Consider the following 23,799-nt stretch of genomic DNA (forward strand, 5'->3'; position numbering starts at 1 on the left):
TGACCTGGGGTAGTTATGACCTGGGGTAGATATGACCTGGGGTAGATATGACCTGGGGTAGTTATGACCTGGGGTAGATATGACCTGGGGTAGATATGACCTGGGGTAGATATCACCTGGGGTAGTTATGACCTGGTAGGTAGATGTAGATCAGTTACACTTCCTCAGTTAGAGGAAATCAAGACAACTTTAGTGACGGAGAGGAGACCCAACTATAGCAGACTGGTTAATTAGACACATCTCTGACTGAGAGGAGACCCAACTATAGCAGACTGGTTAATTAGACACATCTCTGACTGAGAGGAGACCCAACTATAGCAGACTGGTTAATTAGACACATCTCTGACTGAGAGGAGACCCAACTATAGCAGACTGGTTAATTAGACACATCTCTGACTGAGAGGAGACCCAACTATAGCAGACTGGTTAATTAGACACATCTCTGACTGAGAGGAGACCCAACTATAGCAGACTGGTTAATTAGACACATCTCTGACTGAGAGGAGACCCAACTGGTAGTGAACTGTTTATAAACCGTGCGGTTACTATGGAAACCGCAGCTGTCCGTCACCACTACTTAGCTAATTGAAATAGGCCCTTGCTCCAACCTCTTAGTTTTAGAGAGTTTTTAGCTAGCAGAATGATACATATTAGGATCAGCAGAACGTGTTTCAACGTCTTGTTTTTAGCCTGAAATGATCTCTGCTGTGTTGCAGTGAAGACTAAGCCTCTGAGCGTCACAGTGTGGACCTAACTTTGTTTTCTAACAAAGAGTAAGACATGAGGAATAGCCCTTGTTTTTGGGGTCAAACGCCACCCATGGATTCCCACCCCAACAACGAGTACAAAGTATCAGTTCTCTATGTTTGACAAGTAGCATGGAGCTGCTGCTTGGAGTATTGTTTCTTCATATTATGTCATGTATTCTTAGTCAATTTGATTTTCCCCCCCATGTTCTGATACATTAGTCATTGAAGTAATTTATGTCCCCTCCTACATCCTGATATTACCAGGTTCTGATCACTAGATGGTGCTGTCCCTGCTATTAGGGGATATTATTTTTAAAGAATGTAGGATGGGACAAAAACCTAACAACTTCAATGAAAAAAACAGGTCTAGGGTTTTATGAATAAACAACTGATATTGTGGAAGGAGTGGAAGGAGCAGTTGATGCAGGGTCAGAGGTCACGGTTAGAGGTCACGGTTAGTGTCGTAGCTAAATGACAGATTCCTCTCCTCCTCCCAGTGTTCTGTATGAGTGGAAGGAGCAGTTGATGCAGGGTCAGGGGTCACGGTTAGAGGTCACGGTTAGTGTCGTAGCTAAATGACAGATTCTTCTCCTCCTCCCAGTGTTCTGTATGAGTGGAAGGAGCGGTTGAAGCAGGGTCAGAGGTCAGGGTTAGAGGTCACGGTTAGGGTCGTATCTAAATGACAGATTCCTCTCCTCCTCCCAGTGTTCTGTATGAGTGGAAGGAGCGGTTGAAGCAGGGTCAGAGGTCAGGGTTAGAGGTCATGGTTAGGGTCGTAGCTAAATGACAGATTCCTCTCCTCCTCCCAGTGTTCTGTATGAGTGGAAGGAGCGGTTGAAGCAGGGTCAGAGGTCACGGTTAGAGGTCACGGTTAGGGTCGTAGCTAAATGACAGATTCCTCTCCTCCTCCCAGTGTTCTGTATGAGTGGAATGAGCGGTTGAAGCAGGGTCAGAGGTCAGGGTTTGAGGTCACGGTTAGGGTCGTAGCTAAATGACAGATTCCTCTCCTCCTCCCAGTGTTCTGTATGAGTGGAAGGAGCGGTTGAAGCAGGGTTGCCACATCATCCAGACCACGCCCTCCGGACGTCCTGCCAACATAAGCTCCACCTCCTCCCAGAGGATCTACGTGACGTATCGCCGCGCCACGGAGAGCCAGACCTACGCCGCCCTGGCCGTCACAGACATCTGTGTCATCATCCCCGGCAAGGGAGAGACGCCACCACACACCTTCTGCAAGGTGGACAAGAACCTCAACAGCAGTATGGTGAGATGAGGGAGGGAGGGAGGGAGGGAGGGAGGGAGAGATAACATGGATGCTATGTATTAACACAGAGAGGGGTAGAGATAACATGGATGCTATGTATTAACACAGAGAGAGGTAGAGATAACATGGATGCTATGTATTAACACAGAGAGAGGTAGAGATAACATGGATGATATGTATTAACACAGAGAGAGGTAGAGATAACATGGATGATATGTATTAACACAGAGGTAGAGATAACATGGATGCTGTGTGTTAACAGAGAGAGAGAGAGATAACATGGATGCTATGTGTTAACACAGAGGTAGAGATAACATGGATGCTGTGTATTAACAGAAACATTAGTCCAGCAGGTTTTTATCACATCTTATTATATGCATCAGCTGCTCCCAGAGACCTTGGTTAGCTTAATCAGGCGTGTTAGAGCAGGGCTGGAGCACAATCCTGCAGGGGGGGAGCTATCCAGGAGGAGGGTTAGCCAAACAATAATGACTGTAACAGAGACACCAAACCCCCTCCTTCCTTCATGACAGAGACACCAACACCCACACCAAACCCCATAACGTTCTTCTACCAAACCTCCTACTGTAAAACGCTCTTCTACCAAACCTCCTACTGTAAAACGCTCTTCTACCAAACCCCCTACTGTAAATTGCTCTTCTACCAAACTCCCTACTGTAAAACACTCTTCTACCAAACCCCCTACTGTAAAACGCTCTTCTTCCAAACCCCCTACTGTAAAACGCTCTTCTACCAAACCTCCTACTGTAAAACGCTATTCTACCAAACCCCCTACTGTAAAACACTCTTCTACCAAACCCCCTACTTTAAAACCCTCTTCTACCAAACCTCCTACTGTAAAACGCTCTTCTATCAAACCCACTATTGTAAAACGCTCTTCTACCAAACCTCCTACTGTAAAACGCTCTTCTACCAAACCTCCTACTGTAAAACACTCCTCTACCAAACCCCCTACTGTAAAACGCTCTTCTACCAAACCCCCTACTGTAAAACGCTCTTCTACCAAACCCCCTACTGTAAAACGCTCTTCTACCAAACCCCCTACTGTAAAACACTCTCCCCTGACCCCTCCACTGTCAACTCCCCTGACCTCTCAACTGTCCCCTCCCCTGACCCCTACACTGTCCCCTCCCCTGACCTCTCCACTGTCCCCTCCCCTGACCTCTACACTGTCCCCTCCCCTGACCTCTCCAACGTCCCCTCCCCTGACCTCTACACTGTCCCCTCCCCTGACCTCTCCAACGTCCCCTCCCCTGACCTCTCCACTGTCCCCTCCCCTGACCCCTCCACTGTCCCCTCCCCTGACCCCTCCACTGTCCCCTCCCCTGACCTCTCCATTGTCCCCTCCCCTGACCTCTCCACTGTCCCCTCCACTGACCTCTCCAACGTCCCCTCCCCTGACCCCTCCACTGTCCCCTCCCCTGTCATAATTCAGGGTCCACTGTCGACGGCTATTGTCAACACCTTACTCAACTGATTCCCGGCGCTGTGTGTTTGGAAAGAAAGAGTGTGATGTGATTCCAATCCGAACAACACGTGTCGTCTCTGTTTTCAGTGGGGTTCCTCTGTCTATCTGTGTTACAAGAAGTCTGTGGCCAAACCCAACACCATAGCCTACAAGGCAGGTGAGTGAACGTCCCCGGAAGAGGAGAAACGACATTTATCTGTAGAAACCCCTGACCCTTAGATATGTATCTCCTGCACACCACCACACAGGAGGTGGAATATCTCCGCAGTCACGATGATATTATTGCCCGTCTTTAAAACAGACATTTGTCATGGTATATCATATACACACACAACAACCAAGAACCAAGAACTGCAACTACCTGTTTAAGGGCCATTAGCATTACGTGGGCTGCTGTATACGTGATGTGCTGTTGTCTCTTGGTAGGGTCAGACACAGTTGGAACAGTACTATCCTCATAGAGCCCAGTCAGTGTCCGAGGCCCTGTCGTATGGTCGCTTCACACTGATTTAAACAACATGTGTTTATTTAAGCTTTATTTAATAAGAGGGACTGATAAGCAGGCCTCTCTGGCCAGTTCTTTTCATCTGAAACACAACGCGCCCCATTGATGGACAGGCTGACATTCCATTGGACTGATTCATTGTCCCAATTGGCACCCTATTCCCTATAGGCCTCGGTCAAAAGTAGTGCACTACATAGGGAATAGGGGGCCATTTGGGACGCAACCCCTGATGTTCCTCTGGAGACTCCCTCCAATCCTCTTGCTCTCCTGTACAGGAAAATACATGATACTGGAGGCTCCCTCCAATCCTCCTGCTCTCCTGTACAGGAAAATACATGATACTGGAGACTCCCTCCAATCCTCCTGCTCTCCTGTACAGGAAAATACATGATACTGGAGACTCCCTCCAATCCTCCTGCTCTCCTGTACAGGAAAATACATGATACTGGAGACTCCCTCCAATCCTCCTGCTCTCCTGTACAGGAAAATACATGATACTGGAGACTCCCTCCAATCCTCCTGCTCTCCTGTACAGGAAAATACATGATACTGGAGACTCCCTCCAATCCTCCTGCTCTCCTGTACAGGAAAATACATGATACTGGAGGCTCCCTCCAATCCTCCTGCTCTCCTGTACAGGAAAATACATGATACTGGAGACTCCCTCCAATCCTCCTGCTCTCCTGTACAGGAAAATACATGATACTGGAGACTCCCTCCAATCCTCCTGCTCTCCTGTACAGGAAAATACATGATACTGGAGACTCCCTCCAATCCTCCTGCTCTCCTGTACAGGAAAATACATGATACTGGAGACTCCCTCCAATCCTCCTGCTCTCCTGTACAGGAAAATACATGATACTGGAGACTCCCTCCAATCCTCCTGCTCTCCTGTACAGGAAAATACATGATACTGGAGACTCCCTCCAATCCTCCTGCTCTCCTGTACAGGAAAATACATGATACTGGAGACTCCCTCCAATCCTCCTCCTCTCCTGTACAGGAAAATACATGATACTGGAGACTCCCTCCAATCCCCTTGCTCTCCTGTACAGGAAAATACATGATACTGGAGACTCCCTCCAATCCTCCTGCTCTCCTGTACAGGAAAATACATGATACTGGAGACTCCCTCCAATCCTCCTCCTCTCCTGTACAGGAAAATACATGATACTGGAGACTCCCTCCAATCCTCCTGCTCTCCTGTACAGGAAAATACATGATACTGGAGACTCCCTCCAATCCTCCTGCTCTCCTGTACAGGAAAATACATGATACTGGAGACTCCCTCCAATCCTCCTCCTCTCCTGTACAGGAAAATACATGATACTGGAGGCTCCCTCCAATCCTCCTGCTCTCCTGTACAGGAAAATACATGATACTGGAGACTCCCTCCAATCCTCCTCCTCTCCTGTACAGGAAAATACATGATACTGGAGGCTCCCTCCAATCCTCCTGCTCTCCTGTACAGGAAAATACATGATACTGGAGACTCCCTCCAATCCCCTGTACAGAAAAGACATGATACTGGAGACTCCCTCCAATCCTCCTGCTCTCCTGTACAGGAAAATACATGATACTGGAGACTCCCTCCAATCCTCCTGCTCTCCTGTACAGGAAAATACATGATACTGGAGACTCCCTCCAATCCCCTGTACAGGAAAATACATGAGACTTCTATAGCCAGCATTCACAGACAAATGTCTCCAGCTGCTCATTTTGACTGATAAAAGGTTTTGGTACTTTTTGGGGTGGGTACATTGTGGTACTTGTCATTTTTATGCTAATTATCTGGTTATGAGTCATTCATGTTTATAACAGGGTTTGGATTCTCCCTGGTTGGCTGGTGAGTCATTCATGTTTATAACAGGGTTTGGATTGTCTCTGGTTGGCTGGTGAGTCATTCATGTTTATAACAGGGTTTGGAGTAAATGTGGACACTTTTTTTCTCCACACTGTTCATTGTGACGATAAACAGTTGTGGCTTTTTTCCCCCACAGTTACTTGGTTGTTCAATGCAAATGCTCTAGTGATGAGTCATGGATGTTTACAGCAGGGTAGGAGGGATTCTCCCTGGTTGGCTGGTATATCAGAGATTGTCCCTGGTTGGTTGATGTATCAGAGATTCTCCCTGGTTGGCTGGTGTATCAGAGATTTTCCCTGGTTGGCTGATGTATCAGAGATTTTCCCTGGTTGGCTGATGTATCAGAGATTCTCCCTGGTTGGCTGATGTATCAGAGATTCTCCCTGGTTGGCTGGTATATCAGAGATTCTCCCTGGTTGGCTGGTGTATCAGAGATTCTCCCTGGTTGGCTGGTGTATCAGAGATTCTCCCTGGTTGGCTGGTGTATCACAGATTCTCCCTGGTTGGCTGATGTATCAGAGATTCTCCCTGGTTGGCTGATGTATCAGAGATTCTCCCTGGTTGGCTGGTATATCAGAGATTCTCCCTGGTTGGCTGGTGTATCAGAGATTCTCCCTGGTTGGCTGATATATCAGAGATTCACCCTGGTTGGCTGATGTATCAGAGATTCTCCCTGGTTGGCTGATGTATCAGAGATTCTCCCTGGTTGGCTGGTATATCAGAGATTCTCCCTGGTTGGCTGGTGTATCAGAGATTCTCCCTGGTTGGCTGGTGTATCAGAGATTCTCCCTGGTTGGCTGGTGTATCACAGATTCTCCCTGGTTGGCTGATGTATCAGAGATTCTCCCTGGTTGGCTGATGTATCAGAGATTCTCCCTGGTTGGCTGGTATATCAGAGATTCACCCTGGTTGGCTGATGTATCAGAGATTCTTCCTGGTTGGCTGATATATCAGAGATTCTCCCTGGTTGGCTGATATATCACAGATTCTCCATGGTTAGCTGATGTATCAGAGATTCTCCCTGGTTGGCTGATGTATCAGAGATTCTCCCTGGTTGGCTGATGTATCAGAGAATGTCCCCGGTTGGCTGATGTATCAGAGATTCTCCCTGGTTGGCTGATGTATCAGAGATTCTCCCTGGTTGGCTGATGTATCAGAGATTCTCCCTGGTTGGCTGATGTATCAGAGATTATCCCTGGTTGGCTGGTATATCAGAGATTCTCCCTGGTTGGCTGGTGTATCAGAGATTCTCCCTGGTTGGCTGATGTATCAGAGATTCTCCCTGGTTGGCTGATGTATCAGAGATTCTCCCTGGTTGGCTGATGAGCCGGTAAGAGAGAGAGATATATATCCCAGAGGATATGGGCCAGGCAGGGTTGTTAAGACGTGTTAAGACGTGTGGTGGCGTGTTGTGAGACAGACAGTGTTCTGGGTTAAACACTGTTAATGATGCCAATACACGCTCCTAGAGCCTTAAAGGGATAGTTTCACCCAAGTAAGAAAATGACTCTCTTTTTTTGGGACAGCATGATGCTCACCAGTCCAAAACACTGCCTAGAGTTTGGCCTACATAATAGTGTAATTACTGAGCTAGGCCTAAGTGTAGCTAATTGTCGTCTATGTACAATGACTAGGCCTAATTAACAACGACTTCATTATCTGTCAGTGACTGCTTAGTGCTACAGGAACTGCCTAGTGTTGCATGTAATGATGATTATGATCATGTCATGATACATTAAAGGAGAGAGAGTTCTCTATCAACCCACAGCTGTTTAGTGGTTCATTATGACAGAAACATTCTACATTAACCCATATCTGTTTAGTGGTTCATTAGGATGTAAACATTCTACATTAACCCATATCTGTTTAGTGGTTCATTATGATAGACACATTCTACATTAACCCATAGCTGTTTAGTGGTTCATTATGACAGAAACATTCTACATTAACCCATATCTGTTTAGTGGTTCATTATGACAGAAACATTCTACATTAACCCATATCTGTTTAGTGGTTCATTAGGATGTAAACATTCTACATTAACCCATATCTGTTTAGTGGTTCATTATGATAGACACATTCTACATTAACCCATATCTGTTTAGTGGTTCATTATGATAGACACATTCTACATTAACCCATAGCTGTTTAGTGGTTCATTATGACAGAAACATTCTACATTAACCCATATCTGTTTAGTGGTTCATTATGATAGACACATTCTACATTAACCCATATCTGTTTAGTGGTTCATTATGATAGACACATTCTACATTAACCCATATCTGTTTAGTGGTTCATTATGATAGACACATTCTACATTAACCCATAGCTGTTTAGTGGTTCATTATGACAGAAACATTCTACATTAACCCCCATTTTATTGAGGTGTGATCTCCCTCCCTCCCTCCCTCCCTCCCTCCCTCCCTCCCTCCCTCCCTCCCTCCCTCCCTCCCTCCCTCCCTCCCTCCCTCCCTCCCTCCCTCCCTCCCTCCCTCCCTCTCCTTCCCCCACTTCCTCCCTCTCCCCTTTCCCCTCCCTCCCTCCCTCCCTCCCTCCCTCCCTCCCTCCCTCCCTCCCTCCTCCAGGTCTGTTTAGCAGGTATCCTGAGGAGGACTATGAGTCTTTCCCCCTGCCTGAGTCCGTGCCTCTGTTCTGTCTGCCCATGGGAGCCACCATCGAGGCCTGGCCGGCCCAGACCAAATACCCCCTGCCTGTCTTCTCCACCTTCGTACTGACCGGATCCTCTGGAGAGAAGGTAACACACACACACACACACACAAACACCTAACCTTTCGAGAATGGTTATTCCACAATGCACACCCGTCCACATGCAGCACTAGGTCCAAGGAATGTTATCTTAACAAACAAACACGCATCCACACACTCTCACACACTCGGACACAAATGCACACCTCCTAATCCCCAAGAACGCTTATACCTCCTACATACACACACATGCAGTTAACCTCCAAGGAATGTTATCCCACCGAACACACACACGCTGACACACACACACACACACGCTGACACACACACACACACACACACACACACACACACACACCTACACATTTGTATTTATTATGGATCCCCATTAGTTCCTGTCAAGGCAGCAGATACTCTTCCTGGGGTTTGTTATTATGGATCCCCATTAGTTCCTGTCAAGGCAGCAGCTACTCTTCCTGGGGTTTATTATGGATCCCCATTAGTTCCTGTCAAGGCAGCAGCTACTCTTCCTGGGGTTTGTTATTATGGATCCCCATTAGTTCCTGTCAAGGCAGCAGATACTCTTCCTGGGGTTTATTATGGATCCCCATTAGTTCCTGTCAAGGCAGCAGATACTCTTCCTGGGGTTTATTATGGATCCCCATTAGTTCCTTTCAAGGCAGCAGATACTCTTCCTGGGGTTTATTATGGATCCCCATTAGTTCCTGTCAAGGCAGCAGATACTCTTCCTGGGGTTTATTATGGATCCCCATTAGTTCCTGTCAAGGCAGCAGATACTCTTCCTGGGGTTTATTATTATGGATCCCCATTAGTTCCTGTCAAGGCAGCAGATACTCTTCCTGGGGTTTATTATTATGGATCCCCATTAGTTCCTGTCAAGGCAGCAGATAGTCTTCCTGGGGTCTAAATACATTAAAGCACTTACTGTACATCACATATAAAGCAAAAGATAGGGTGTGTGTAAAACCACCATACAATAATATTACACTGTACGTGTGCCAGTGTGTGTGTGTGTGTGTGTGTGTGTGTGTGTGTGCTAGTGTGTGTGTGTGTGTCTGTGTGTCTCTTCACAGTCCCCGCTGTTCCATAAGGTGTATATTTATCTGTTTTCTAAATGATTTTACTGCTCGCATCAGTTACCTGATGTGGAATAGAGTTCCATGTGGTCATGGCTCTATGTAGTACTGTGCGCCTCCCATAGTCTGTTCTGGACTTGGGGACTGCGAAGAGACCTCTGGTGGCATGTCTACCTCTTGTGGCAGGCATTGACACATTCACACACAACAACAGCTGAGGAGGACCTCAGCCAAAACATTACCCATACTGGGGCACCAGGAAACCACGGTGACGCACAGCACACGCCAGCAGCGAAAGTGGGTCACACACACACACACACACACACACACACACACAAGAATGAAATGGAACAGATACAACCAGAAATAGATAGGCAGTCACAGCTGCCGGAAGGATCTTGGCTTCAAAGAGTAACCACCAAGGAGAAACACCACGGTGACAGGCAGCAAGGTAACAGCTAGCTAGTAGCTAGCTAGCTTCTCTGTAAACACCACAGTGACAGGCAGCAAGGTAACAGCTAGCTAGTAGCTAGCTAGCTTCTCTATAAACACCACGGTGACAGGCAGTGGGGTGACAGCTAGCTAGTAGCTAGCTAGCTTCTCTGTAAACACCACAGTGACAGGCAGCAAGGTAACAGCTAGCTAGTAGCTAGCTAGCTTATCTATAAACACCACAGTGACAGGCAGCAAGGTAACAGCTAGCTAGTAGCTAGCTAGCTTCTCTATAAACACCACGGTGACAGGCAGTGGGGTGACAGCTAGCTAGTAGCTAGCTAGCTTCTCTGTAAACACCACAGTGACAGGCAGCAAGGTAACAGCTAGCTAGTAGCTAGCTAGCTTCTCTATAAACACCACGGTGACAGGCAGTGGGGTGACAGCTAGCTAGTAGCTAGCTAGCTTCTCTGTAAACACCACGGTGACAGGCAGTGGGGTGACAGCTAGCTAGTAGCTAGCTAGCTTCTCTGTAAACACCACGGTGACAGGCAGCAAGGTAACAGCTAGCTAGTAGCTAGCTAGCTTCTCTATAAACACCACGGTGACAGGCAGTGGGGTGACAGCTAGCTAGTAGCTAGCTAGCTTCTCTGTAAACACCACAGTGACAGGCAGCAAGGTAACAGCTAGCTAGTAGCTTGATTGAGCTTGCCTAGGCTTAGTGGACCTATTGAATACTACCTAAAATACAACCCCATCTCTGTCTCTGGGGTCTGAAAGTGGAGCTATGTGGTGAAACCCAGGTCTGAATAAAACTAACATGACCTGAACCCAGGTCTGAATAAAACGAATAGGACCTGAACCCAGGTCTGAATAAAACTAACATGACCTGAACCCAGGTCTGAATAAAACTAATAGAACCTGAACCAAGGTCTGAATAAAACTAACAGGATCTGAACCCAGGATATCTACGGTAGCACCGGGCTTAAAACTAAACACGACGCAACCAGGGGGTTGCCCAACTGTGAGTGTGGTAGGTGAGCTGTGTTTTACTGGCCAAGGTCGTAGAGACAGTCAGGAGGTCCTGGTGTACTGCCCCTCATTCTGCACACAGACCAGGCTTCCCTTTAAACTGAGCTTGTCAGCCACTGACCCAGACATCTACTAACACAAGGTATGAACACTTTACAGCATACAGGACAGTGCAGACTGTAGACACAGGCAGAACACACCCTCTGACTGAAGGCTGTTCTGTACTAGACTGTACACACAGGGAGAACACACCACCTGACTGAAGGCTGTTCTTTACTAGACTGTACACACAGGGAGAACACACCCTCTGACTGAAGGCTGTTCTGTACTAGACTGTACACACAGGCAGAACACACCCTCTGACTGAAGGCTGTTCTGTACTAGACTGTACACACAGGCAGAACACACCCTCTGACTGAAGGCTGTTCTGTACTAGACTGTACACACAGGCAGAACACACCCTCTGACTGAAGGCTGTTCTATACTAGACTATACCCCCTAACTGAAGGCTGTTCTATACTAGACTATACCCTCTGACAGAAGGCTGTTCTCTACTAGACTATACCCTCTGACAGATGGCTGTTCTGTTACCTGACTATACCCTCTGACTGAAGGCTGTTATGTTACCTGACTATACCCTCTGACTGAAGGCTGTTATGTTACCTGACTATACCCTCTGACTGAAGGCTGTTCTGTTACCTGACTATACCCTCTGACAGAAGGCTGTTCTGTTACCTGACTATACCCTCTGACAGAAGGCTGTTCTGTTACCTGACTATACCCTCTTCTGGGAACAGTTAGAAAACGACCTAAATACAGTAGGAGATCAGAAAAGCCTTTTGGCTGTGATCCACAGACTGTATATTATGATGTTATGTGATCTGTCTCTAAGAGCATAATACTGGGTTTCCAGGAATCAAATTGCTCTGTGTTTGTCTCTAGGATTTAGGCTAGATTTAGAATGTGTAGAGAGAGAAGGTAAAAACACAGAGAGAGAGTAACCTAGCTGGTACAAGGTCAGATGTAGACAGAGAGAGTAAATACAGAGAGAGAGAGGAACCTAGCTGGTACAAGGTCAGATATATGTATTGCTTTTTAAATGCTCAGGGATTTGTCTGCATAGAAAATGATTGGGCGGGCCTCTTAAGTCCAAAGAGGGCTCCTTGCCAAGCCCCCGGCCACACCCACCACCTAAGTCCCCTTTTTTATCCAGAGAAAACCCTGATTCTTATTTAAGTTTCACTGAGAAGCACAGTGATTAATGGTTGATTATGGTGCACTAGATACAAGTATTACAAGACTAACTCTGTGTGGTTCATGTATGTTCTCCAGTCAGAGTGTGAGCGGTCGGAGGTCCGTCTCATCGCTCACGGGACGCCGCTCCACGTCCTTTCCAACCGCTCTGCTAAAAACCGCTTCTCGCTCACAGGAAGGAAAAATATCGAGTCGCTCCAAATTCCCTCCGTTCATTATAATCACCATTTAACCAAAACCCATCTATTGTTGTGACTACCTGGACCTACCATAAACACTCTGAATAGGCTACATGTCATATTAAACACTCTGAATAGGTTACATGTCATATTAAACAGTATATAAACACTCTGAATAGACTACATGTCATATTAACACTCTGAATAGGCTACATGTCATATTAACACTCTGAATAGACTACATGTCATATTAACACTCTGAATAGACTACATGTCATATTAACACTCTGAATAGACTACATGTCATATTAACACTCTGAATAGGCTACATGTCATATTAACACTCTGAATAGACTACATGTCATATTAAACACTCTGAATAGACTACATGTCATATTAAACACTCTGAATAGACTACATGTCATATTAACACTCTGAATAGACTACATGTCATATTAACACTCTGAATAGACTACATGTCATATTAACACTCTGAATAGACTACATGTCATATTAAACAGTATATAAACACTCTGAATAGACTACATGTCATATTAAACACTCTGAATAGACTACATGTCATATTAAACACTCTGAATAGACTACATGTCATATTAAACAGTATATAAACACTCTGAATAGACTACATGTCATATTAAACACTCTGAATAGACTACATGTCATATTAAACACTCTGAATAGACTACATGTCATATTAAACAGTATATAAACACTCTGAATAGACTACATGTCATATTAAACACTCTGAATAGACTACATGTCATATTAAACACTCTGAATAGACTACATGTCATATTAACACTCTGAATAGACTACATGTCATATTAAACACTCTGAATAGACTACATGTCATATTAACACTCTGAATAGACTACATGTCATATTAAACACTCTGAATAGACTACATGTCATATTAAACACTCTGAATAGACTACATGTCATATTAACACTCTGAATAGACTACATGTCATATTAAACAGTATATAAACACTCTGAATAGACTACATGTCATATTAACACTCTGAATAGACTACATGTCATATTAAACACTCTGAATAGACTACATGTCATATTAACACTCTGAATAGACTACATGTCATATTAAACAGTATATAAACACTCTGAATAGACTACATGTCATATTAAACACTCTGAATAGACTACATGTCATATTAAACACTCTGAATAGACTACATGTCATATTAAACACTCTGAATAGACTACATGTCATATTAAACACTCTGAATAGACTACATGTCATATTAAACAGTATATAAACACTCTGAATAGACTACATGTCATATTAACAGTATATAAACACTCTGAATAGACTACATGTCATATTAAACACTCTGAATAGACTACATGTCATATTAAACACTCTGAATAGACTACATGTCATATTAAACACTCTGAATAGACTACATGTCATATAAACACTCTGAATAGACTACATGTCATATTAACACTCTGAATAGACTACATGTCATATTAAACACTCTGAATAGACTACATGTCATATTAACACTCTGAATAGACTACATGTCATATTAAACAGTATATAAACACTCTGAATAGACTACATGTCATATTAAACACTCTGAATAGACTACATGTCATATAAACACTCTGAATAGACTACATGTCATATTAAACAGTATATAAACACTCTGAATAGACTACATGTCATATTAAACACTCTGAATAGACTACATGTCATATTAAACACTCTGAATAGACTACATGTCATATTAAACACTCTGAATAGACTACATGTCATATTAAACACTCTGAATAGGCTACATGTCATATTAACACTCTGAATAGACTACATGTCATATTAACACTCTGAATAGACTACATGTCATATTAACACTCTGAATAGACTACATGTCATATTAAACACTCTGAATAGACTACATGTCATATTAACACTCTGAATAGACTACATGTCATATTAAACAGTATATAAACACTCTGAATAGACTACATGTCATATTAACACTCTGAATAGACTACATGTCATATTAAACAGTATATAAACACTCTGAATAGACTACATGTCATATTAACACTCTGAATAGACTACATGTCATATTAATCACTCTGAATAGACTACATGTCATATTAAACACTCTGAATAGACTACATGTCATATTAAACAGTATATAAACACTCTGAATAGACTACATGTCATATTAAACACTCTGAATAGACTACATGTCATATTAATCACTCTGAATAGACTACATGTCATATTAAACACTCTGAATAGACTACATGTCATATTAACACTCTGAATAGACTACATGTCATATAAACACTCTGAATAGACTACATGTCATATTAAACAGTATATAAACACTCTGAATAGACTACATGTCATATTAACACTCTGAATAGACTACATGTCATATTAATCACTCTGAATAGACTACATGTCATATTAATCACTCTGAATAGACTACATGTCATATTAAGCACTCTGAATAGGCTACATGTCATATTAAACAGTATATAAACACTCTGAATAGACTACATGTCATATTAAACACTCTGAATAGGCTACATGTCATATAAACACTCTGAATAGACTACATGTCATATTAATCACTCTGAATAGACTACATGTCATATTAAACACTCTGAATAGGCTACATGTCATATTAACACTCTGAATAGACTACATGTCATATTAACACTCTGAATAGACTACATGTCATATTAAACACTCTGAATAGACTACATGTCATATTAAACACTCTGAATAGACTACATGTCATATTAACACTCTGAATAGACTACATGTCATATTAAACACTCTGAATAGGCTACATGTCATATTAAACAGTATATAAACACTCTGAATAGACTACATGTCATATTAACACTCTGAATAGACTACATGTCATATTAACACTCTGAATAGACTACATGTCATATTAACACTCTGAATAGACTACATGTCATATTAACACTCTGAATAGACTACATGTCATATTAACACTCTGAATAGACTACATGTCATATTAAACACTCTGAATAGACTACATGTCATATTAAACACTCTGAATAGACTACATGTCATATTAAACAGTATATAAACACTCTGAATAGGTCAGGAGCCAGACAGGGAGTCTAAGAAGGAATGAAAATAAATGATTTAGGCTATATTATTTCAATTATTTCAAGGCTATAGCCTACAAAGAAATACTTTGTGAAGCATTGGGCTGCAATGAACATTATAGCGCTCAGCATTTAAACAACATTTCATTAAATCATTATAAATGTTGCATGTAGGCTATGACTTCGCTGCACTGTGGGAACTAGAAACACAAGCATTTCACTACACCCCGCAATAACATCTGCTAAACACGTGTATGTGGCCAATAAAATGTGATTTGATTTGACTCACGAGAATTAAATAGACATTTAATTAACAATGCCTTATTAGGCTCAGTGTACAGTTCCTTTGAATTCACGTTCAGAAACATGAGTTTGGCCAGAGTCTGTGGCTTCAAGGTTCATGTGATGGTGCCTGGGGAGCAGGCCAGCAGGGGAGACTATCCTCTCCTCACCTGCAGAGCTGCTGGGGATGCTAAACATCCTTCGGGCCACTCTTGCCAGGCTGGGCAGGGACGCGGAGTTGTTTTGACATTTGTCTATAGGTAGGCCTTAAGGTTTTTAAGCAAAATAACCCAATCAAACCAGAAAGCTCCCTGAAAGATACCAGACCTATTGGGCCAAAATCAACGATGGCCTATTGTATAGATAATAGAACAGAAATGAAAGAAACGTTTAAGATATCAGATTTGATTTGTTTATAAATGCTTTGCTACAATAGTTATCTACCCACCTCGTTCCTGTCTGTTAGTTCTCATGTGCACACAGTACACCATCATGCTTTCAGGATAGGTGTCTTTTCAGATTCCACCGTCATTCTTTAGTTGTGGACACTACATCACCACACTACATCACCACACTACATCACCACACTACATCACCACACTATATCACCACACTACATCACCACACTACATCACCACACTACATCACCACACTATATCACCACACTACATCACCACACTACATCACCACACTACATCACCACACTACATCACCACACTCCCTCTCTTCTTTAGTTGTGGACACTACATCACCACACTACATCACCACACTACATCACCACACTCCCTCACTTCTTTAGTTGTGGACACTACATCACCACACTACATCACCACACTACATCACCACACTACATCACCACACTCCCTCACTTCTTTAGTTGTGGACACTACATCACCACACTACATCACCACACTACATCACCACACTCCCTCTCTTCTTTAGTTGAGGACACTACATCACCACACTCCCTCTCTTCTCTAGTTGTGGACACTACATCACCACACTACATCACCACACTACATCACCACACTCCCTCTCTTCTTTAGTTGTGGACACTACATCACCACACTACATCACCACACTCCCTCTCTTCTTTAGTTGTGGACACTACATCACCACACTCCCTCACTTCTTTAGTTGTGGACACTACATCACCACACTACATCACCACACTCCCTCACTACTTTAGTTGTGGACACTACATCACCACACTCCCTCTCTTATTTAGTTGTGGACACTACATCACCACACTACATCACCACACTCCCTCACTTCTTTAGTTGTGGACACTACATCACCACACTCCCTCTCTTCTTTAGTGGTGGACACTACATCACCACACTACCTCACTTCTTTAGTTGTGGACACTACATCACCACACTACATCACCACACTCCCTCACTACTTTAGTTGTGGACACTACATCACCACACTCCCTCTCTTCTTTAGTTGTGGACACTACATCACCACACTACATCACCACACTCCCTCACTTCTTTAGTTGTGGACACTACATCACCACACTCCCTCTCTTCTTTAGTTGTGGACACTACATCACCACACTACATCACCACACTCCCTCTCTTCTTTAGTTGTGGACACTACATCACCACACTCCCTCTCTTCTTTAGTTGTGGACACTACATCACCACACTACATCACCACACTCCCTCACTTCTTTAGTTGTGGACACTACATCACCACACTCCCTCTCTTCTTTAGTTGTGGACACTACATCACCACACTACATCACCACACTCCCTCTCTTCTTTAGTTGTGGACACTACATCACCACACTCCCTCACTTCTTTAGTTGTGGACACTACATCACCACACTACATCACCACACTCCCTCACTACTTTAGTTGTGGACACTACATCACCACACTCCCTCTCCTCTTTAGTTGTTGACACTACATCACCACACTACATCACCACACTCCCTCACTTCTTTAGTTGTGGACACTACATCACCACACTCCTTCTCTTCTTTAGTTGTGGACACTACATCACCACACTCCCTCTCTTGCTCTTAGTTCCTTCACATCTTTGTAAGTCACCTTGATTTAACACCTGGGTGTCTTATCAGTTTCTTTATGAAAATATTTAGTGAACTCCATGACAGTAGCTAAAGCAAGGGGCTGTAGCAGCACACAAGTAGACTATACAAATGCATGCTGGGACAGGCATGCCCTTCGCTCCACTGCTCGTTCCAGCTCCTCGCTCCTCGCTCCACTCCTCGCTCCACTCCTCGCTCCACTCCTCGCTCCACTCCTCGCTCCAGCTCCTCGCTCCACTCCTCGCTCCACTCCTCGCTCCACACCTCGTTCCACTCCTCGCTCCACTCCTCGCTCCACTCCTCGCTCCACTCCTCGTTCCACTCCTCGCTCCACTCCTCGCTCCACTCCTCGCTCCACTCCTCCCTCCACTCCTCGCTCCACTCCTCGCTCCACTCATATGTGCCCCTACCTCTATGTACTAATGGATCTGTGTGTTTCCTCATCTCAGGTGTACGGTGCAGCCATCCAGTTCTACGAGCCCTACTCCCAGGACTGTCTGACCGACCAGCAGCGCTCTCAGCTGGGTCTACCGGGGCTGGACCACGGGCCCTGTTCCCCAGCCTCATCCCCAGCCACCTCCCCCTGCACCCCAGCTCCGGGCCCCAGAGCGCTACACACCAACAAGTGTATCTGTTTGCTGTCTCACTGGCCCTTCTTCGACGCCTTCCGCAAGTTCCTCACCTTCCTCTATCGATACTGCATCTCTGGACCTCACACCCTGCCCATCGAGAAGTGAGCACCGTGAGAATAATATATATTAGGACACAGCAGACATTTGTGGTATCAAAACTGCAGCAGCACTTGAACCCATTGGCCTTGGTGTTGCTAGGGACCATGCTGAGCCACGGTCCTTTATAAGTACACAGTGTTGTCAGTGACCCTGTATGACACTGCCTGTGTTGTCTGACAGCTCTCTATAGGACAGGCACCATACCCAGGCACTTTGTACATAGATATACTGTAGACACACTCCCTAGAAGATTGAACAATTCCAAATGGTATCCAGTCCACTAAATAAACACCAGAGGCTATGTTTAGATCAAGTGTTTGCTGACAGTTCAACAGGGCATTGTGATGGTCAGGTGACGGTGTAGTGGCAGAACTCTATGTAAATCTACCCCCCCTGTCCCAGACGGTGTGATGACAGATTATGCTCACCTCCTCCTCAGGGTTATTTCTGGCCTCATGTCCTGTAACTCTTCTCCTTCTTCTTCTCCTTCCTCTTCTCCTTCTTCTTCTTCCTCTTCTCCTTCTTCTTCTTCCTCTTCTCCTTCTTCTTCTCCTTCCTCTTCTTTTCCTTCTTCTTCTTCGCCTTCCTCTTCTCCTTCTTCTTCTTCTTCTTCCTCTTCTTCTTCTTCTTCTTCTTCTTCTTCTTCTTCTTCTTCTTCCTGTCAGGCACATCTCCCACTTCATGCACAAGGTCCCGTTCCCCTCCTCTCAGAGGCCCAGGATACTGGTGCAGGTGAGTTAAGACATCCATGGTGCTCGCTGCTATGTTATGTTTATGGTTTCTGTCAGTGTGTGTCTCTATTCACGACTAAACCATGTCTGACTCTGTCTTGATCATAGTCATCATTCTTTTAATAGTGTTTTTCTCAAAGTTATTCACATTGTATTGAGGTAACGTACCCCCTTCTAGCACCAATCTCTGACAACAGAGACAGTACTGGTTATATGGGAATCTTTGATAACAGCCACCTGCTAAATGAAGTGCGGCAGCCATTTTGTGCCAGACCTGTCCCCACCACACTATACCTCTGATAATGTGTTGACATTCCCCAGCTCTCTCCTCACGACAGCCTGATGTTGAGCCAGCCCGTGTCATCCCCTCTACCACTCAGGTAAGACAGGTATCATATACACCGAGTGTACAAAACATTATGAACGTCTTCCTAATATTGACTTGCACAACCCCCCCCCCCCCCCTCCTTTGCTCTCAATTTGTCGGGGGATGGACTTTACACTCCAATGCTTCCCACAGTTGTGCCACGTTGGCAGGATGTCACCATTGTGTGGTGGACCATTCTTGATTCACACAGGAAATTGTTGAGCGTGAAAACTCCAGCGGAGTTGCTGTTCTTGACACACTCAAACCGATGCGCCTGGCACCTACTACCATAACCCTGTTCAAATGAACTTTTGTCTTGCCCATTCACCCTCTGAATGGCACACATACACAATCCATGACTCAATTGTCTTTAACCTGTCTCCTCCCCTTCATCTACACTGATTGAAGTGGATTTAACAGGTGTATATCATAATATGAACAGTAGTGGTCCTATAGCAGTACCTTGAGGAACTCCAAAACATACCTGGTTTAAAGAATTGGATGAAGGTTTGGTGACTGCTGGTGGAGTTCATGGTATTAGTTATGGTATGATTAATTGATTGTATGGTTAATTGATGGTATTAGTTATGGTATGGTATATGTTATGGTATGATTAATTGATGGTATTAGTTATGGTATGGTTAATGTATGGTATTAGTTATGGTATGGTTAATGTATGGTATTAGTTATGAAATGGTTAATGTATTGTATATGTTATGGTATGGTTAATGTATGGTATTAGTTATGGTATGGTTAATGTATGGTATGTGTTATGATAGTGATGTAGTGTGTTAATCTCTTCTATGGCTGTGTTCCAGTGGTGGTCGGTTCTCCATACTGCTGCAGAACCTCGGTCCGGAGAATGCTATAACGCTCCTGGTGTTTGCTGTGACAGAACATAAGATCCTGGTCCACTCTCTACGGCCCGCTGTTCTGACCAGTGTCACTGAGGCTCTGGTGGCTGTGAGTACCTCAGATATCAGCTGTTTAACACTATATAGTACCTCAGATATCAGCTGTTTGACACTATAGAACCTCAGATATCAGCTGTTTGACACTATATAGTACCTCAGATATCAGCTGTTTGACACTATATAACCTCAGATATCAGCTGTTTGACACTATATAGTACCTCAGATATCAGCTGTTTAACACTATATAGTACCTCAGATATCAGCTGTTTAACACTATATAGTACCTCAGATATCAGCTGTTTGACACTATATAGTACCTCAGATATCAGCTGTTTAACACTATATAGTACCTCAGATATCAGCTGTTTAACACTATATAGTACCTCAGATATCAGCTGTTTAACACTATAGTACCTCAGATATCAGCTGTTTAACACTATAATACCTCAGATATCAGCTGTTTAACACTATAGTACCTCAGATATCAGCTGTTTAACACTATAGTACCTCAAATATCAGCTGTTTAACACTATAGAACCTCAGATATCAGCTGTTTAACACTATAGTACCTCAGATATCAGCTGTTTAACACTATAGTACCTCAGATATCAGCTGTTTAACACTATAGTACCTCAGATATCAGCTGTTTGACACTATAGATCCTCAGATATCAGCTGTTTAACACTATAGATCCTCAGATATCAACTGTTTAACACTATAGTACCTCAGATATCAGCTGTTTAACACTATAGTACCTCAGATATCAGCTGTTTAACACTATAGAACCTCAGATATCAACTGTTTAACACTATAGTACCTCAGATATCAGCTGTTTAACACTATAGAACCTCAGATATCAGCTGTTTAACACTATAGATCCTCAGATATCAGCTGTTTGACACTATAGATCCTCAGATATCAGCTGTTTAACACTATAGATCCTCAGATATCAACTGTTTAACACTATAGTACCTCAGATATCAGCTGTTTAACACTATAGTACCTCAGATATCAGCTGTTTAACACTATAGTACCTCAGATATCAGCTGTTTAATGCTATAGAACCTCAGATATCAGTTGTTTGAATCTTTAGGACTTTAGGTAGTAGCTTGTGGTTTTAGTAAGTAGTTTAAATAATTAGCTATGGCAGTTTGATAGTAGAAGTTAAATAATTAGCTATGGCAGTTTGATAGTAGGGTTGAAATAATTAGCTATGGCAGTTTGATAGTAGGGTTTAAATAATTAGCTATGGCAGTTTGATAGTAGGGTTTAAATAATTAGCTATGGCAGTTTGATAGTAGGGTTTAAATAATTAGCTATGGCAGTTTGATAGTAGGGTTTAAATCATTAGCTATGGCAGTTTGATAGTTGAAGTTAAATAATTAGTTATGGCAGTTTGATAGTAGGGTTGAAATAATTAGCTATGGCAGTTTGATAGTAGGGTTTAAATAATTAGCTATGGCAGTTTGATAGTAGGGTTTAAATAATTAGCTATGGCAGTTTGATAGTAGGGTTTAAATAATTAGCTATGGCAGTTTGATAGTTGAAGTTAAATAATTAGTTATGGCAGTTTGATAGTAGGGTTGAAATAATTAGCTATGGCAGTTTGATAGTAGGGTTTAAATAATTAGCTATGGCAGTTTGATAGTAGGGTTTAAATAATTAGCTATGGCAGTTTGATAGTAGGGTTTAAATAATTAGCTATGGCAGTTTGATAGTAGGGTTTAAATAATTAGCTATGGCAGTTTGATAGTAGGGTTGAAATAATTCGCTATGGCAGTTTGATAGTAGAAGTTAAATAATTAGCTATGGCAGTTTGATAGTTGAAGTGAAATAATTAACTATGGCAGTTTGATAGTAGGGTTTAAATAATTCGCTATGGCAGTTTGTTAGTATTTTTAGTAGTAGCTAACAATTGCAGTATTGGTAATGTCTCTCGGTTTTGACCTCCCTCTCTTTCTCTCCCCCTCCCTCTCCCCCTCAGATGATCTTCCCATTCCACTGGCCGTGTCCATACATCCCTCTGTGCCCGCTGGCTCTGGCAGGAGTCCTCTCCGCCCCCTGCCCCTTCATTGTGGGTGTCGACTCACGCTACTTTGACCTTTACGACCCCCCTCTGGACGTCAGCTGTGTCGACCTCGACACGAACACCATCTCCCAGTAAGCACAGCTTCTTCTGACACAAACACCATCTCCCAGGAAGCACAGCTTCTTCTGACACAAACACCATCTCCCAGTAAGCACAGCTTCTTCTGACACAAACACCATCTCCCAGTAAGCACAGCTTCTTCTGACACAAACACCATCTCCCAGTAAGCACAGCTTCTTCTGACACAAACACCATCTCCCAGGAAGCACAGCTTCTTCTGACACAAACACCATCTCCCAGTAAGCACAGCTTCTTCTGACACAAACACCATCTCCCAGTAAGCACAGCTTCTTCTGACACAAACACCATCTCCCAGGAAGCATTGCGGCGACTACCAACCCCCTGTTGTGTACTAGAATGGAATAGACTAAAGGTTTCTATCCATATAATGTGTAAAGTCTCTTTTTTGAGTACAGATTTTTTTTAATGTATCCTTTATTTAACTAGGCAAGTCAGTTAAGAACAAATTCTTACTTACAATGACGGCCTAGGAACAGTGGGTTAACTGCCTTGTTCAGGAGCAGAACGACAGATTTTTACCTTGTCAGCTCGGGGATTCGATCTTGCAACCTTCCGGTAACTAGTCCAACGTTGCTAGTCCAACGCTCTAACCACTAGGCTACCTGACGCCCTTTGTGACTATGGCTTTCTGCTCAGTCCTCAACCAACTCTCACAGTATGACTCTCTAAGACTCTCCAAGACTCTCCACTTAGCTAACGGGCTGAGAATAGTACAGGGTCAACCATAGTGAAGGGCCTCCATCCACTTAGCTAACGGGCTGAGAACAGTCAACCATAGTGAAGGGCCTCCATCCACTTAGCTAACGGGCTGAGAACAGTCAACC

The 23,799-nt window shown here is 43.6% G+C and overlaps 1 protein-coding gene across 12 annotated transcripts in view; it reads left to right on the forward strand.

The window, feature by feature from the left end:
• Positions 1-23,799, forward strand: part of LOC110487142 (C-myc promoter-binding protein) — a 155,175-nt gene that overhangs the window by 49,882 nt on the left and 81,494 nt on the right. For 11 of the 12 annotated variants that reach the window (XM_090223212.1, XM_090223213.1, XM_090223215.1 and 8 more), the window contains exons 3-10: positions 1,767-2,013; positions 3,590-3,659; positions 8,460-8,629; positions 18,512-18,795; positions 19,459-19,525; positions 19,846-19,904; positions 20,710-20,854; positions 22,790-22,965. In XM_090223212.1, coding sequence (XP_090079338.1) covers positions 1,767-2,013; positions 3,590-3,659; positions 8,460-8,629; positions 18,512-18,795; positions 19,459-19,525; positions 19,846-19,904; positions 20,710-20,854; positions 22,790-22,965 — 1,218 coding nt within the window. Of the gene's footprint in view, positions 1-1,766; positions 2,014-3,589; positions 3,660-8,459; positions 8,630-9,957; positions 10,129-18,511; positions 18,796-19,458; positions 19,526-19,845; positions 19,905-20,709; positions 20,855-22,789; positions 22,966-23,799 lie in introns of those variants that run through there. The other variant, XM_090223223.1, reaches the window with a different exon arrangement.

The sequence above is a fragment of the Oncorhynchus mykiss genome, chromosome 26 (genome assembly GCF_057628025.1).
Source record: "Oncorhynchus mykiss isolate SJ-2025 chromosome 26, ASM5762802v1, whole genome shotgun sequence".
NCBI lineage: Eukaryota > Metazoa > Chordata > Actinopteri > Salmoniformes > Salmonidae > Oncorhynchus > Oncorhynchus mykiss.